Here is a 16,131-nt window from a genome sequence, read left to right as displayed (position 1 = left end):
GCCTTTCATGGGCCCCTCCATACTTTTTAACACCTTACGTTACCACATGAATTTATATTACGAAATGTTCGGCTGGAAGTAATTTTGAAAGGCATTAATGTGCAGCTCCACAGCCCTGACGAGGATAAGTGGGTGGAAGATGGTGAATGAATTAATACACAGAGCAATGGTGATTTTTATGCGTTTGTACCTTTGTCTTCAAAGTGTTCAAACTGTAATTAGTACCAAAAGGGAATATTGCTATTTTGGTATAAAAAGCAGATATATTTAAAAGCATATTTTAAAAACTAGTTTCATTTACACCTGTGTCATAGGTGGTAAGATAGGAAGATTTTCATGTTGTATTATGAAAATTAATAGATGTAGCTTTAAAAAGTAATGTATTGTGTAATATGAAACATTCAAAAACGATTATACATATTTCAACACCATTTCGCTTTTATTTAATCACACATGGATAACAGTATTTGTGATGCATAATTTCTGTTCAGATTGTTTTTTTTTTCCATATGCAACCCTGCACTGGGTAAGTGGCGTGAAGGGCAGCGGAGCGGTGGATGTTGTCGAGATATTTCACACCGACCCAGTAACACTGCTGGAAGATGAAGAAACCACCTTGCCATCCACTACTTCCTCCATAATGGTTATCACCTCACGTTTCTTGGTTGTAGTTACTGAGGGGCCACTGCTGTGGACAGACATTGATTTGAGACAGTCACACACACAAAAAATCACTGGAAAGTTAATTTTATAATAATACATTTTTAAATAGCTTTGGGACAAACCTGCTGATCTCTCCATCCAGCAGCCTCCTGTACTCAGCAATCTCCATTTCCAGGCGAGTTTTGATGTCTAACAGCGTCTTATACTCTTGTCCTTGGCGGTCCATATCAGCACGCAGTTGCATGATCTGCTCTTCATAGCCAGTCACTTGCATCTGAAGCGAGGCCAACTGCATTGAGTAGCGGGCTTCCGTGTCCGCAAGTGTACCTTCCAGAGAGGCTTTCTGTGGACGACCAAAAAGAGAATAGGCAACAGTTTTATCAAACCCTAATGACAGTTTGACATGTTTTGCACGAGTTATATATCTGTTCTCACCATACTGAGCTGGGACTGCAACTCAATCTCGAGTCCTTGCAGAGTACGTCTGATTTCGGTGATTTCACTTTTCGATGTTTCCAGATTCTGTGTGCTGGCTGCAGTTTCTTTATTCAATGTTTCTGTCTGTGATAATACAAATATGTCACTAAGCAACAGGTATATGAGATACATAAGAACAGACATGTGCAGGAAGTCTTTATGGACTTTATTCTATGACAGTCAGGAAACTATGATACAAATTTTAAACACTGAACTTTTCACATTTCTATTACATTGATCAGTTTAACTCTAAAATCCTATTTATGAAGGTTCTCTGAATACATATTTCAGAACAAATGTGCAAAGGTGGAAAGTTCAGGTCCAGAAAGTACAAATCCAGAGCAAGATTTTGTTTCAGCCACTAGTTAAGTACTCTGTGAATGTAACTCTTTTTGGTTGAAACAAAATCTTGGTCTGGATTTGAACTTTCTGAACATGAACTTTCCACTTCTGCAAATAAATTACATTTATCCATTCATCATTTTTTTCACCGCTAATCCTGGTCAGAGGAGGCAGGAGCCTATTCCAGGCAGCAAGACACAAATTTGGGGTACACGAAGGATGGGATACTAGACACATACACATACACTCACACACACCATCATAATGGGTAATTTAGAGATACAAATGAACCTAACTGCATGTCTGTGGACTGCAGGAGGAAGGACATATTACAAAATAACTGAATCCTATCCAGTATTTACCTTAGCCTGGAACCAGCTTTCCAGTTCTCTCTGGTTTTTACCAGCCAAAGCCTCATACTGCTCACGGATTTCAGCCATCACCCTGCTAAGGTCTTCCTGTGGTGCTGCATCAACTTCAACATGAACCTGGCCAGTCATCTGTGTTTTCAAAGCTAGAAGCTCCTGAAGAATCACATGTATTTGGTCAGAACATTAAATCATTAGAGGCAATCTACTGTAATATATTAAACGCCAGCCTTAAAACTGAGAACTAGTTAAGCTATTTTATTTTCTTTTTTCTATCTTTTCTATTTTTATTGTATTCTTTGCTTTATGTATCAGTGATTGTTTTAGTGAAAATATACAATTTTCTAATAAAAAAAAAAACAACTTTTCCGAGACATCTGAACTTAAGGGATAACTTTATAACAAGAGAGAAGAACTGTAATTTGAAATTCTTCTGTGCATGTTGAACTGTAATATTTGAAGTTTTTTTCAGACCCACCTCTTCATGGTTCTTCTTAAGATAGATAAGCTCGTCCTTCAGACCCTCAATCTGCATTTCCAAGTCAGATCTGGCCAAAGTCAGCTCATCTAGAGCTCTCCTTAGTCCAGCAATATCTCCTTCCACAGACTGTCGCATGCCCAGCTCATTCTCATACCTGACAATCATCAGATTGTTTGATTATTTCCTTCTATGATATTTGCCATGGTCCAATTATCAGCACAACACTCCGATAATAAAAGTATCGTTTAAAACCTTTATGTGTATTCTTACAGTGGATTAAGGAAATAAAATCTCAGGATATTTTGCTCATGAAGAAACTCACTTCACTCTGAAGTCATCAGCAGCCAGCTTGGCATTGTCAATACTGAGATAGATTCCACCATTGACACGAGTAGCATCCAGGATCTGAAAAGGGAAGGATCGTAGTTTTTTCTGCAGCAGTGCCATTTAAACAGCAGCCACATGATATCACTCTGCATGCAGTGAATATATTTTCAAATAAGTTGCTCTGGAATTAAGTTATAATCAGTAAACACAAACGATATATTACTGTAATATTAAAACTCTTTCCTTAGATTATTCCTGTGATGAAAGACTTACTTTGTCTTGCAAATCACGGATAGTGGCCTCATAGGCACTGGTGTCTCGAGCTTTTGGGGAGGTCTTCTTGTCCAGGAACTGGCGAATCTTCAGCTCCAGGTCAGCATTAGCCTTCTCCAGTGACCGTACCTTGTCCAGGTAGGTCGCCAGCCGGTCATTAAGGTTCTGCATGGTGGCTTTCTCGTTGGCTGCGACATTTGCGTCAGAGCCGTCACCCATGCCAAATCCACCCCCTGCGCCACCACCAGCACCGAACCCAGCACCAAAACCAAATGCACCGCCAGAACCAAACCCACTGCCAAAACCAGCACCATAACCACCACCTCCACCACCTCCAGCACCTCCAGCAGAGAAGTAATTAGAGGCACTTGAAATGCGGATGCCTGAACCACCAGCACCAGCGTGCACACTGGGGGCACGAATTTTGCTCATTCGACCTCCACCACTCATGGAAACAGATGAGAGGCTCGCAGTGGGGCCTCTCAGAGATCCAGATGAAGACATATAATTTCGGCTCATAGTGGTCGTCATGTTTGCTTTGGTAGCGTCAGATGCTTTTCTGGCTGGAGAGAAATGAGTACAGTGCAGCTGGACAGTGTCTGATTCTTTTATACTGCAAAACCGCCAGGGAGGTGGAAGAACAAGGAGGGAGTGTAGGGGCGTAGGGGAGGGGACTTCTGTCCATCTCTGTTTAGTGCCATCTGGTGGATATATGCAGTATTACAGATTTTGTAATGTGTGCAAATCCAGTGCCCTTCAAAAGTGTAAAGTTAAATATTATAGACAGATGAAGTGCAATAAGGGAAGTTACCTAACAAATTCAGTGATTCCATGGTAACATGATAAGAGGGTCAGAGACTGCATTTTCAGCTCCCATTTCATTCATTTTCTTCATTAATAGTAACTTCCCAGACATGTCGTTTGTTCTGGTTCTTCTTTAACTAGCTTTTAGTTAAAAGAAAAACAAAAAATTCGAAAATTGTACAATTACAATGCTTCTGTATATTACTGATCAATAGTTTCTTTTGGATTTGTGAAAAAAGGAGTTAAACACATTGCAGAAAGAAGGGGTGGATGTCAGCTACTGGTTTACATGTTTTAGCATTTTAGTTTTTTCCACATTGTCAGAAGTATCTATTTCAGTCTATATACCGTGACAAATATGAAAATTACAGTGCAGCAGAAAGACAAATTCTGCTATCTTTTTGTGAATGAAGTTTTTGTTTCTTACAGTACTGGTACTGATGTGCAAGCCACCACCTATTCAACATACTGCCCTCTGGAAAAAGGTTCAGATCCATCAGGTGCAAAACCAACAGAGTAAAAAATAGCTTCTACCCGTGGGCAGTCAGAACTCTTAATGCACCAGAACACTAACATTACTCCTTCAATCCTCCCCTCACTGCTATCTTTTTAAGCTTATGGTGTCCATAAGTATGTATGTGTGTATGGGTGTTGGTGTGTGCGTGTGCACGTGTTTGTGCAGTTTTCGTCCATACTCCATACTCACTGCTGCTACTGACTATGGCTCTGTGCAATATCTTGGCAAATGTGCAATTACCAACCTACCCAATAGTGTCACTTATCTATGACAAAAGCCCCTCCCCCTTATTTATTATATTTATGACACCCTTGCATATACCCCCAATGTCTCTTGTACCTATACATTGTATATGCTGTGTTTCTTATTCTTATATCTTGTACTGACACTTTCTTGCATCTTTGTGGTCTTGCTAGCTAATTTCGTTGTCCAGGCAACTGTACAATGACAATAAAAAGTCTTGAAGTCTTGAAGCTTCTGGTTATCAAGGCATTGCAAAAATAAAAAAAATAAAAATAAAAAAAAGTTTTACTGTATTTTCACAGCACAGGGGAGATACAAGCTTTGTGAAAAAAAAGTCTATAGCTTTTCTATCCTCGCCCACTTGTTTAAACAGTAGCATGATGATTCTTGCATGGTATTTGTCTAGAGGCTCATTTTTAAACATGTTACAGCAAATAATATGCCTACGTAAAAGTAGATTACAGTGTGATTGCATTATGAATATCACAAATTAATACAAGCAAACCATGAAAACCATCGACAGAGTAGAAAACTTGTTTTAACAAAGTGTATAGAATAGGTAGGTATGCCAGCATGTACTATTGTGCTATTGTCTTCTTTCAGATCATGTACACATAATTAATTACCCCGTTTACACAAAATTCAAATTTATACAGTCAAGTAAGCACACTAATCTCCAAATTGCCTAGTGGTACATTGAGTAAATGGATTACAGTGTAAATATCAACATGCTCATTGCTAATCTTAATATGTAAAACTGTACAACCAACAGTCAGAAACTGCCACACAAATCACATTAATTGCAGTATCACACGTGTCACGTAATTTGCTGCGATCTAGCGTGAAGGTTAATCTTGTGTTTTACTACAGTCTCTCAATTGTTTAAACACCTTTTTTGTAACGCTGTTAAGATTTAAGTTCAGTCACTTTATCAGTCTGTACTGCGTAGCTAAACACCACATTTCACTAGCTATAATTTACTCATGTTAATTCACTCATACTGAATTTCAAAATTACATAATTGCACCAATGAATGTGATGTTATCAAAATGGCATATCCTGTTATTATTGCTTAAGCCACAACAATCAAAATTCCAAATGAATAGTGTCAATATGACAGGATACCCCTCAGGTGTGCTTATTTGCTTCATGTGTCATTGCCACTGACATAACCACCCCTGTAAAATGAGGTTAAAGTGTATCTTTGAAATATATTAAGAACAATAGTGAATATAATAAGTAAATACAATGAACTCTTACAAATGAGATGGCTGTGGTACACCATAAATCAATGTTCCTCCAGAATATTCAGATGATTGATGACACTGTGGACTTACTCAGGTGTGGCTCCACTCTGATCAGCTTCTGTCATAGTTTGTTGATTTCATGGTTTATATCTGTGGGTTTCGAGTGTCTAACTTCCTCTTCCTTGTGCTGCAACCCCAGCTACCCCTTATCAAACCATCCCGTATTCTAATGGTAGTTCCTGTGATATTTTGATGATCCATATTCAGGAACTGTCAATTTTTTTGTTTCACCCCTTTGGCAAAAATGTGTTTCAGAACTGGCAGTTTTAGCTAAAAGCTATGGTGTGATCACTTCAATTCATGTAATATGTAAGTTTGGCAGATTATGACTGTCGGTTGGACTGTTTTGCCTGTTAAAGGTTGAATGCTTTGGCACATGTCTCAAATGACAATTGACATTTACAAAACAAGGTGTGTGACCCCCACCCCATGAAGTCACTTGTGCACAGTAGCACACTGGTTCTCATTGTTTCACACAAATTGCAAATTTTTTAGTTTTTTTCCCCAGTTGCTTTGGTTTACATGCTTACCATTCTCATAATATAAGTGCATTTTTCAAAGGTTTATTCATACAGCACAATAGGGTGTTTCTGCTGCAGATGGATATAACTCTCTGAAACAATTAACTTGTGTGTCAAAAGCAAATGATTCTGGCAATGAATTGGTCAGTGCCACCTAAATTAAAAAATGCCTTCATCATCTTCAAAGCATGACAGTCAAAATACTTAGAATACATTGTAAAATTGTCAGTGTAAGTCCTTCATCTCCACCATTCTACGTGACAGTCATTTCACGCTTTCTCATTGTCACTGACTGATCACTTCTCTTTGCCAAAACTCTTTACCAAACTGATTTTTATTCATGTCAAAGACGGCTTGAACTCTGCAAGGCTCCAGTTTACAGTGTGTGAAGTTCACTGGCATGAGAAAGCACTCACATCAGAGGGCCGGCCCAACCCTTTTTGGAGCCCTAAGCAAAATTTGTCATTTTTCATTTTGTTTCTCATTCAGACAGGTTGATGAGATGGGGTGGGATGCGGTAGTGTGGGGGGGGGGAGCTCATAGCCGCTGGGTGCTTATGCCTTTGACTATGCCTTGGGCCGGCCTTGACTTGCATGCATGCATAACATCTTCAGATCTGTACTGAAACGGTCTTTAGACACAGTGCAACAGTAACACTTAATAACACCAAAAAATAACAATACAGAAGTAACAAAATGCCAACAAAAATAGTACATAATGTCCTGACTGCAGTGAAAACAGTGAGATGGGTGATAAAAAAAACCTGCAAAATTTGGTCAAAAAACAGTGAGCCACAATAAATTTTGGATGACAACCCATGAGATGGCTAAAAATGCAGGTAAACCTTGAGGATTGGGACCAGTGCCACATCACTGCATTTTATGGAATATATTCTTGGATCATTCTGGAAGCTTGGTGAACTGCTCTGCATGTAGTGGCTGAGATGATGATCACTTGCATGTATAGCTCTGGGTATAAAATTACTTACTGGGAAACTACATACTCCATTTTAACAACAAGACTTAGGCAACTGATTATTGTGCCAATTCAGGACAATTGTACATGATAATTTGCATACATCTACTAAAACATTTGTAATTTGAGGGAAATGATGAGAATTGATGTTATGCTATGAACAAGAGACGTCATGGTGTGGGAATCACAAAACTTGTTTTGCAAATGTTAATTGTGATTTGAGAAATGTGCCAAAGCAATCGAGAAAAACTGTAAGCCTTGTTGGTCAAAATAGATTGTGTAGTGACTCAGTGAAATAATTATATATAAACTAAATATGTAAGCAATCACTGTAAGCCACCACATGCAAAACACTCCACCAAATTTTTCGAATGATTCAAGAATATAAATTGCATAAATTGCTGTGTGAATACAATCATAAATGCTTAAAATGCTGCAAGAATCGCAATGGAGACATTTAAACAAGGTGTTTAAAGAAAAATAACTGTCATCCATGGATTATGCTTCAAGTTTGTATCAGTTGATTTGGTCAATTTTATAAAACATTTTATGAAACACTCTTATGACTGTAAGTGCAAACTGTAACGGGATATCTCATGTAGCTGACATTAACTGTGTTCACTGAGGGATATCTGTGATTTTGAAACATGAGTTAAATATTTTCATTAAATTATGCCCTTTTGCAGGCACAATCCAGTGTTTCGCTGCACAGTATGAATTGATACGCTGATTGCACTTAAAATTTTAATGGTATTTCAATAAATGTGCTTAGGCAATTGAGTAAAACTAAGAGAACAAACTGAATAGCCTCATCTACCTGTTCAAACAGTAGCAGGATGGTACTTGCGGGGCGTTTGTCTGGAGGCTCAACAGGTTACAGCAAATAATATGCTGACTCACCACCAACACAAGAGCTCACAGATCACAGTTTGATTCTATTAGAAACATAACTAACATACTGCATGTCAAACTCAATGCAAGATATTTGTTTCTCAGCACAACGAGGTGTCGGCTCAATGTAGCTATTTGTAGGGAATTTGCACGGCACTCATGCGCTATTGTGTTTACACAAAGTTATTTACACAGACATGCTGTAACACATGCTAATACTCATAACCAGATCGTTATTTCGGCTGTTCATAATTTAGACCCTTAATTAAGAATAAATTGAGTGCTCCTTCGTTATATCTGCCATCTAAACGTTCCATGAGATCCTAAAGCATCGGGGGCTGGTTTTTTTGGCTGCTGCATCATGGCAGCATTAGCAGGTTTTAGAATTTCCCACAGAAACCACTTTGTTAAGTATCAGGAAACCAATGAAGTTGCACTGCGGTCTCACACCTCCAAGGTTGGAGTTCCCCCAAGCCTGCATATTTTTTTTGGGGAACTATAATTTCCTCAAAAGGTCTAGTAACGAATGGTTACGTCTGAGGGTGTGAACTGGCATCCTATCCAGGGTGTCTCCTGCCTCATGCATTATGCTGTCTGAGAAAGGATTAGGGGTGCCACCCTAACCCTTATAATATAGGACACAGCCGTTTATTTTACAGGACAATCCCATATTATACTGTAAGTGATGGGTGGCACCCCTAGAGTCGATCTGGCCTATGATATCCTTATAATGGGACTGGAAGATCAATGCATGTACAATCGACCCTTCCACAATGCCCCCGCGATCTGGAAAAACCACGGAAAGTTGTTTGATCCCCCGTGAGTAAAGCAAAAAGATACAAGAAACGTGAGATACAAAGATCACTGAGAGATCACCACGAGATCACTGCGAGATCACTGCAAGATAATAATGCAAACAAGCTTGGCCTTCTCCATTCCAGCACTGTACATATATTTTATTCATTAATTACTAAACTTTTTGTGTGTCGTCTGTGGCTTACGCAAAACTCCCGAAAAATTCCAGATATTTTCTTATGCCGACTCCGCAATATACTGAATGGGGAATTGGAATGGGGATAGCCGCAATGCAGAAGGATCGACTGTATAAATTGATGGAGTCGAAAAGTATGACCACATTCTAAAATATGTTTTCTGATTTACAGGTTATTCAGGAATCAAAACTGAGTGAAAGCAAGATAATTTATAATGGGTAAGATGTGATGCATTTTAACAGCCAGCACAAGGTACAAATTAATTTAATACATAATTTGAAATAAGAAAATAGTTCATGACTACAGTGGAAGCACTGTACAAAAAATTGATTTTTGTATTGCTTTGGTACATATTTCATATGACAATTAACATTCACAGAACAGCTAATGTAATCCCCACACCATAATTTCACTTCTGCACAACAGAACGACATTGTTTCACACAAATTTCCAGATGTTCTTGTGCAATCAATCAGTTGTTTTAGTCTTGTTGGTGAAAACTGGATTATGTTTTTCCCATTGTAATAATTTTACACCCAAAACTGTATATGTAAGTGATCATCATGCAAAACAGTTAACCAAGCTTTCAAAATGATTTTAAAAGTGACTGAAAAATGTCTGCGAGTGCTTTCTCTCCCCAGTCAACTTTATGTATTGTATAATGTAGAAGTTGCAATGTTGAAATTGGTGTGGAAGAATGACCAGTGACAATGAGAAAGTGGGAGATGTCTACCATTCAGATCCATGGAGCTCAGGAGCAGACTTACACTCACATGATGACAATATATTTAAACATTTTGACCCTTATGGTTAAAATGATGCTGATTATACTTCTAGTTTTGGTGGCACTGACTAATTCAGGAATTATTTGCTTTTAGACATGAGTTAATTGTTTTGGGCGATTTACGGCCTTTTGCAGCTTAACATTACTGTCTTGCTATATACATGAATTTAGTTGAGAAATGCTCTTATAGTTGTGAGAATGTTAACAATGTTTCAGGAAATGTGCCAAAGCAATCGAAAAAAGCTCTAATATATGAACCAACAACACTAATGTTAATGTACATAGCGTGCTTGTGTTACTTATTTGTAATGTTTGGCATCAAATTGTATTTATGAGTTCTACTGTGGTGGTGGTGACTAGGAATATTACTTGCTGTGTCCAATTAAAAAATAGCCTCTAGACAAATACCACACAAGCACCATCATGCTTAAACAAGAGGGTTGGGGTAAAAAAGTTAGAGACACATTTAAATAGTTTTAGATACTGGCTGCTGCCTTTATACAGTGGAAATTCAGTAAAATTGTTGACTTGAGGGAGATGTTAATCAGTATTGATCAAATTTTGTATGAAACAACACTGTTCAGTCATTTTTTAGTCTTGTACAGTTAAAACTCCTTCCCTGCTGTATGTGTGAGAAAATAGTAAGTTCTTGTGTTTCCTCCTACAAGTGAACTGGTATCTCAAAAAGGTTACATACATGTGACCCTACTATAGACATACAGTACAGTCTGGTGTTCCCCTGCCCTGCAGTCCCGGGGGTAGGGTTAGGGTGCACTCTAACTCTGTATTAGTTAGGGTTAGGGTTAGGGTGCACTCTAACTCTGTATTAGTTAGGGTTAGGGTTAGGGTGCACTCTAACTCTGTATTAGTTAGGGGTAGGGTTAGGGTGCACTCTAACTCTGTATTAGTTAGGGTTAGGGTTAGGGTGCACTCTAACTCTGTATTAGTTAGGGGTAGGGTTAGGGTGCACTCTAACTCTGTATTAGTTAACCAGCTGGATATAAATTAGAAGGTCGAGAGAAATTATGCATGAACTTGTAGATATTACGCAGTGACAATAGTGCTTGAAATGTTAAGCCCATTAAAACTTGAATTCCCCTTTGAGATGGATTATATTTACTCTGCTGGTACACAAATTGATTTTACCAGTTCCGCCACAGTCACGTTCTAGCAGAGAGTTGTTATCCACACATATGTTATATGGCTTAGGTGACAGTGGTGAAAGGGTTTTACGTGCTTCATGATAACCATCATTCACTGGTGCTTATCTTTCCAGATGTACACATATAAAATTGCTGTAATTCAAAACAATGAGGGTTTTCTTTAAACAAAATTAGAAAATTTCAGAAATTGTTTGATGCATTTTAGCAACAGTTACATGTAAATATGCAGCTATCATAATAATTTGAAAGTAAATTATGCATACTATAAAAAACCCACACTTGCTCTTTAATCATCTCAAACAAAATGCAGTTATTGAAAATTCTGTCTCTGGAGAAATCTTTGAGTATAATGCGAATGCCACTAACATTTCTGTACAAATCCAAATCCCCAGTTCTCGTCTCTGCGTACAGATCTCAATGCAGAAATACAACTTCAATTTAATATCATTATTCTGAAAAAGGAACATTTTCTGTATTTTTTTAACACAGACCACCCACTGGCAATGAACATTTAACATTGCTGTTTCATTATCACTTCCTTTCTATTCCTAAATCGAAGTCCTGCCTAATTTTTTATTTGAAATATATTAGTGCAAAAGGACCCTTTTGTATTCCAAATGATTGTGATAAATTTTAAAAATTAACAACTATTGAATCATCATCATTAAACCCAGCTGAGGGTCTGAAATTTATCATTTTATTTGTCTGGAGTATTACCCAAATGCACAAGTCGTCTCTCATTTGGGCATCTTTATTGAAAATGACTAATAAATTAATAAGAGTTAACATTTCTTAAAACAAATAAATCAGTCAAAAGTCATAAATCTACTTACAGAATGGTTAACTGAAGATATGCCTAATTTTCATTTCAAATATAGTGAAGCAATGGGGCATGTTTATTTTGAAAGGGATTGTTCACAATGATAAAAATGAATAATTCTTGAACTATTTTATCCAGCTGAAACAATGAAATTAATATTTATATCAGGTAGGGTCTTGCACAGTCAACCCTGGAAATCATGAAAATACAGGAATTCCAGAAAGCCAGAATGAAATTCCTTGTAGAATGTATTGTTCCATTTCTCAAATTCATAATGACCAGCATCAGCTTCCACCACTTACATATACATCATTGATCATGCTTTACCTAGAACCTCCATTAAATCTTATTGCTATAAGAAACACTGGCAATGAACAAATATCACAGGTGGCATCTCTTAGGACACATGAGCCTTCATGACATTGCAAGGTAGCGGTCCATTGAAAGGACTGTGTGGCAACATCAAACAATTAAATACAAAAAATGTCAGAAATATGCAAAATAATTTTGAAAGGTTTTTTGTGTGTTTAACAACATTTGTTTAGTACAATCACAAAGAATTCCTTGAATATTATATCTAAAGACGAAATCATGTTACGGTCTCATAAAACAGTAAGTAAAGTAAAAGTCAAACTTCTGGAAATGGGAATATTGTCGTTCATTTGTTCATTGTATTCAAGTGGTTCCCACAGCATCAAAATAACAGGTTTTTATCACACACAAAAACAAGCAAGCAAAATAATGCACACAGAAATAATTTCTTTTTTCAATTCTAGATGTTTATTCACAGAGTTTCATTTAGTTGGTGGCACCTGCTCATTAAATCGTAAAGAAACCTTAAAAATTAGATTGGATACTTGAGAAAGGCCTTCTATGTTTTTAATATGCTTTATATAGCCTTATCTATGATGGCATTCAAATCATAACACAAACAGAAATGCATGGGGGGGATGAACATTTCACTGAGAGATATGATTAAATAAACTCAGAATATTTTTACAGTGAGACACCTAGCCAAACGCTCAACAAATATACACAGTTTAACAATCGTGAATATGAATATGAGCTGGAATATACTTTCTTAGGTACAAGGTGGAGAGACAGATCATATCCATCTCTGTAAATATTACCTTATAACGTATATTCGTATTGTGTATTCATGAGTCTTCTATGTTTACAGTCATATCATAGTCAACATATACAGTCAATACACACAGTATTATACACATTTACAAAAGCATGGGTATTTTGCTCTTTTAGGTGTATAGATTGATTAAACAAGGCATTGATAGCTATGATACATTTTCAGGGGCTTGGGAATGATCTTGGTTTAATTTTGGATTGAATTTCATCTTAGGCAAAACTGTTACTAATAGATTATAGGTCTAGGTAATGTGCAAGCTGCTCATAATGGCCTTTTTTTCCCGAAGAGTTTTTTTCCCCATAATGTGCAAAGTCAAACTACTGTACACAACACTCCATCCGCTTCTGGAGTCTTCATGTAACGTAGCAGAGACACAGTTTGTTCCTGAGTTTCTAGCGGCTGCTATCCGATCACCAGGTCTTGCTCTTAAAACTAATGTGCCCTTTGACCTCATTTTGTCCTGTAAAAGTCAACCGAACTAATCATCTAGCCACAAAACACTTCCTGCAAAGCTGGCTTTAGGACTTGAGCAGGACATTGACTTGGATCCTCTGGCCAGTGTAACAGTGGGAAATCGCCTGAGACATACAGCAACACGGTGGTAGTATTAGGAAACATTACAAGGAACGGAATTGTTCTACTAGCAGTGGCCTTGTCGTCTTTTTCCGCGAACATTTTACAGCAGAAAAAAAACAACTGACATTGTGCCACCCTATCAGATGATTTTCAGCAAGTAACGAATCACAAATGGAACTAGACGGCATTATTCAAAAGTGTGAAGTGAGCATAGCGCCTGAAGTTATTGGGTGGTGCCCTGCATTCAGCATGCTGTGTGTTTGCCAGTGAAAGACTAGATCAGGGAGACAGAAGGCATGCCGACTGAGCAGGCAGATCAGAGAAGCACAGGGATGCTTGTTCCAGGCATGACATGTTTGGAGTGGCTACGATGAAATGTGCTAAATAGGTCTATGTATGAGGCTTTCTTTCCTTAATCATAGATTTGTTTTGGATTATTTTACAGATTCAGAAAATTCTGTTCATTTATTTACACTAGTAGCCAAAATTGTGGAAACACTTCCAATTTTTAGAGACTGCAGAACTGTATTCCAGTTACTCATTTAATCACCCAGTGCATGTTACTTGTAAACATTCTTTGATTATTTATAAACATTAGTGGCAATATTCGTGTAGTAGTTCTTAAAGCGTAATGCCAAAAATACCGTTTCCACAGTTTTGGCCAGTAGTGTATTTTTGTTTTGCAGTCACTGCAAAAATCAGAAATAAAGACTGCAATCCCAACCTGTAATCTATTTTCACCTGTTTATCAGAATATAGATAGAGTGACTCAGAGCCTATAGTGGGAATAACAGATCATCCATCACACATTTAGCATACCAGCTCTGGAGGCTCACTGTTAGATACTGAGAGGCCACCCAAAGTAACAAATAATTATAATATAAGTAACGATTCAATATTCAGGATCTTAGTTCCCATAAGTTCCAATTTTAGTTTTACTTTCAGTGTAACAAACATCAGTTACCTTTGCAGTTTGCAATCCAGAGAGTTTTCTACAACCATGGAACCTTCATTCTCAAGCACACGCACAAATTGACAATGGGAATGGGTCTGATAAGGTTCTGAAACAGGTACACGAAGCCCAGTTATGGTGGTAGGGACAAGAGACCTAGATCCACTTACACATCAGTGTTCATAATTGCCCGGCACCTATGAAACAGCACAGCTTCCAGAAAACGAGCAAATCGCACACCCCCCTGGGATGACATACGTTAACAGACGCTCAGAAGCGTCCATTTAAGGACGGCGATTCCGCCACATGTGAGAACTCTAGTTTACAGTCTACACTTCACATCTTCATATGCAAAAAAATGCATGGTACCGCCTTTCTTTCCCAGCCACCAGCTGGGGTGCCCGTGTGCACGCATATTAACGTAGATGCCCATGCATGCACACGGACATTTACTTGAGTTAAGGGGGAAAAAAACAGCTGTTTCACAGTGTGTGAGAGAGCTCACTGCAGGACCCAGCTAAAGTGTGGCATAATCTTGAAATATACATATATAAATATAAATAAAATATAAAAATATTATTACAGTTACATTGGCTGGAATGTTAGTAGATACAAGATAACAGTAGCCATATGATAAACAAAGAGAGTAGTTGAAGTAGACAGAGAACAGATACAAAACTGTGCTGGGAGTTGGGACAGTACTCCATGCGGCCTACTGCACCAATCCAGAAACAGGTGGCAGTGCTGAGAAAATACGGGGAGCTTCTACCCGGTAAGTGCCAACATTTAAGACATAAAGTACAAAAAAGACAGAGGCAAAAGGTGATTCCACAATCTCCGTCCTCCTTCATACCCACCAGTGGCTCCCACAATGTGGGACAACTGGATTAGGCAGAAGTGTGGCACGCTTCATTCGCTTAGCCTTTACCCTGATCGAAAATAAAAAAAAAAACTCAAAATTCTCAAATGTTCCAATTAATTTAAACAGGCATCATTATAATGCATCAGTCTGTATTCTGGAGAACCAAAACTTCTAGTCCAGTGTGTGGAGTTCTGTGAAATATGATTGAAAATGCAGTGTGTCATTCATCTGGTTCTCAGTAATAAAAATGAAAAATTGAATAGAAATAGAATAGAATAGAAATTGAGAGAAAAAAAAAAGATAAAGCTTTTGGGACACTGGAAGAAATCCTTCTTGCCACTGGAAGTCCGCTTTTCGGATAACAAGTTTTTTTGGAGATCTGAATTGTGCTTGAAGAAACGACTGGCAGTTGGTTCTCGCTGGAATGCCTGGTTGTTGATCATGAGAGGAGGAAGATGCGTGTGGAGATAGGCTGGAACGGAGGAGATTACAGAAGGGTGGAATAACTGGACAGGTCACTCAAGGTGCAGGAGTACAGCGATGAGTGGAAGACTTTTTCTTCTTAATTGATCCTCAGTGAAAAGGACACAGTGCAGAAAAAGAGCAACTGAGAGACCGTAAGCCTAACCACCACCAGATCTAGAAGAGA

At 38.0% G+C, this 16,131-nt stretch overlaps 2 protein-coding genes across 4 annotated transcripts in view; both read right to left on the bottom strand.

Moving 5' to 3' along the window:
- Positions 1-411: 411 nt before the first annotated feature.
- Positions 412-3,779, bottom strand: LOC111856098 (keratin, type I cytoskeletal 50 kDa-like). Its single transcript, XM_023835765.2, has 8 exons — positions 3,743-3,779; positions 2,932-3,632; positions 2,654-2,736; positions 2,329-2,485; positions 1,845-2,006; positions 1,099-1,224; positions 786-1,006; positions 412-688 (listed from the first exon to the last, which is right to left on the bottom strand). The coding sequence occupies exons 1-8, from the start codon at positions 3,762-3,764 to the stop codon at positions 574-576; spliced, it is 1,587 nt and encodes a 528-aa protein (XP_023691533.1). The 5' UTR covers positions 3,765-3,779; the 3' UTR covers positions 412-573.
- An 8,926-nt stretch (positions 3,780-12,705) lies between these two features.
- LOC111856118 (disintegrin and metalloproteinase domain-containing protein 11-like) overlaps positions 12,706-16,131 on the bottom strand; it is a 36,354-nt gene continuing 32,928 nt past the window's right edge. For 2 of the 3 annotated variants that reach the window (XM_023835801.2, XM_023835802.2), the window contains one exon: positions 12,706-16,121. In XM_023835801.2, coding sequence (XP_023691569.2) covers positions 16,106-16,121 — 16 coding nt within the window. In that variant the 3' untranslated portion in view covers positions 12,706-16,105. The remainder of the gene's footprint in view (positions 16,122-16,131) is intronic. The other variant, XR_011991786.1, reaches the window with a different exon arrangement.

The sequence above is a fragment of the Paramormyrops kingsleyae genome, chromosome 5, assembly GCF_048594095.1.
Source record: "Paramormyrops kingsleyae isolate MSU_618 chromosome 5, PKINGS_0.4, whole genome shotgun sequence".
NCBI classification, from domain to species: Eukaryota; Metazoa; Chordata; class Actinopteri; order Osteoglossiformes; family Mormyridae; genus Paramormyrops; species Paramormyrops kingsleyae.
The sequence above is the reverse complement of the archived record's forward strand: the minus strand, read 5'-3'. Positions and strand labels throughout refer to the sequence as shown.

Bases quoted from the DNA above. Each gene is read 5' to 3' on its own strand.
- LOC111856098 (XM_023835765.2), bottom strand. From the start codon at position 3,764: ATGGAATCACTGAATTTGTTAG. The intron at 2,737-2,931 runs GTAAGTCTTTCA...TTCCCTTTTCAG, and splicing joins TCCGTGATTTGCAAGACAAA to ATCCTGGATGCTACTCGTGT. The intron at 689-785 runs GTTTGTCCCAAA...GTCTGTCCACAG, and splicing joins CTGGATGGAGAGATCAGCAG to CAGTGGCCCCTCAGTAACTA.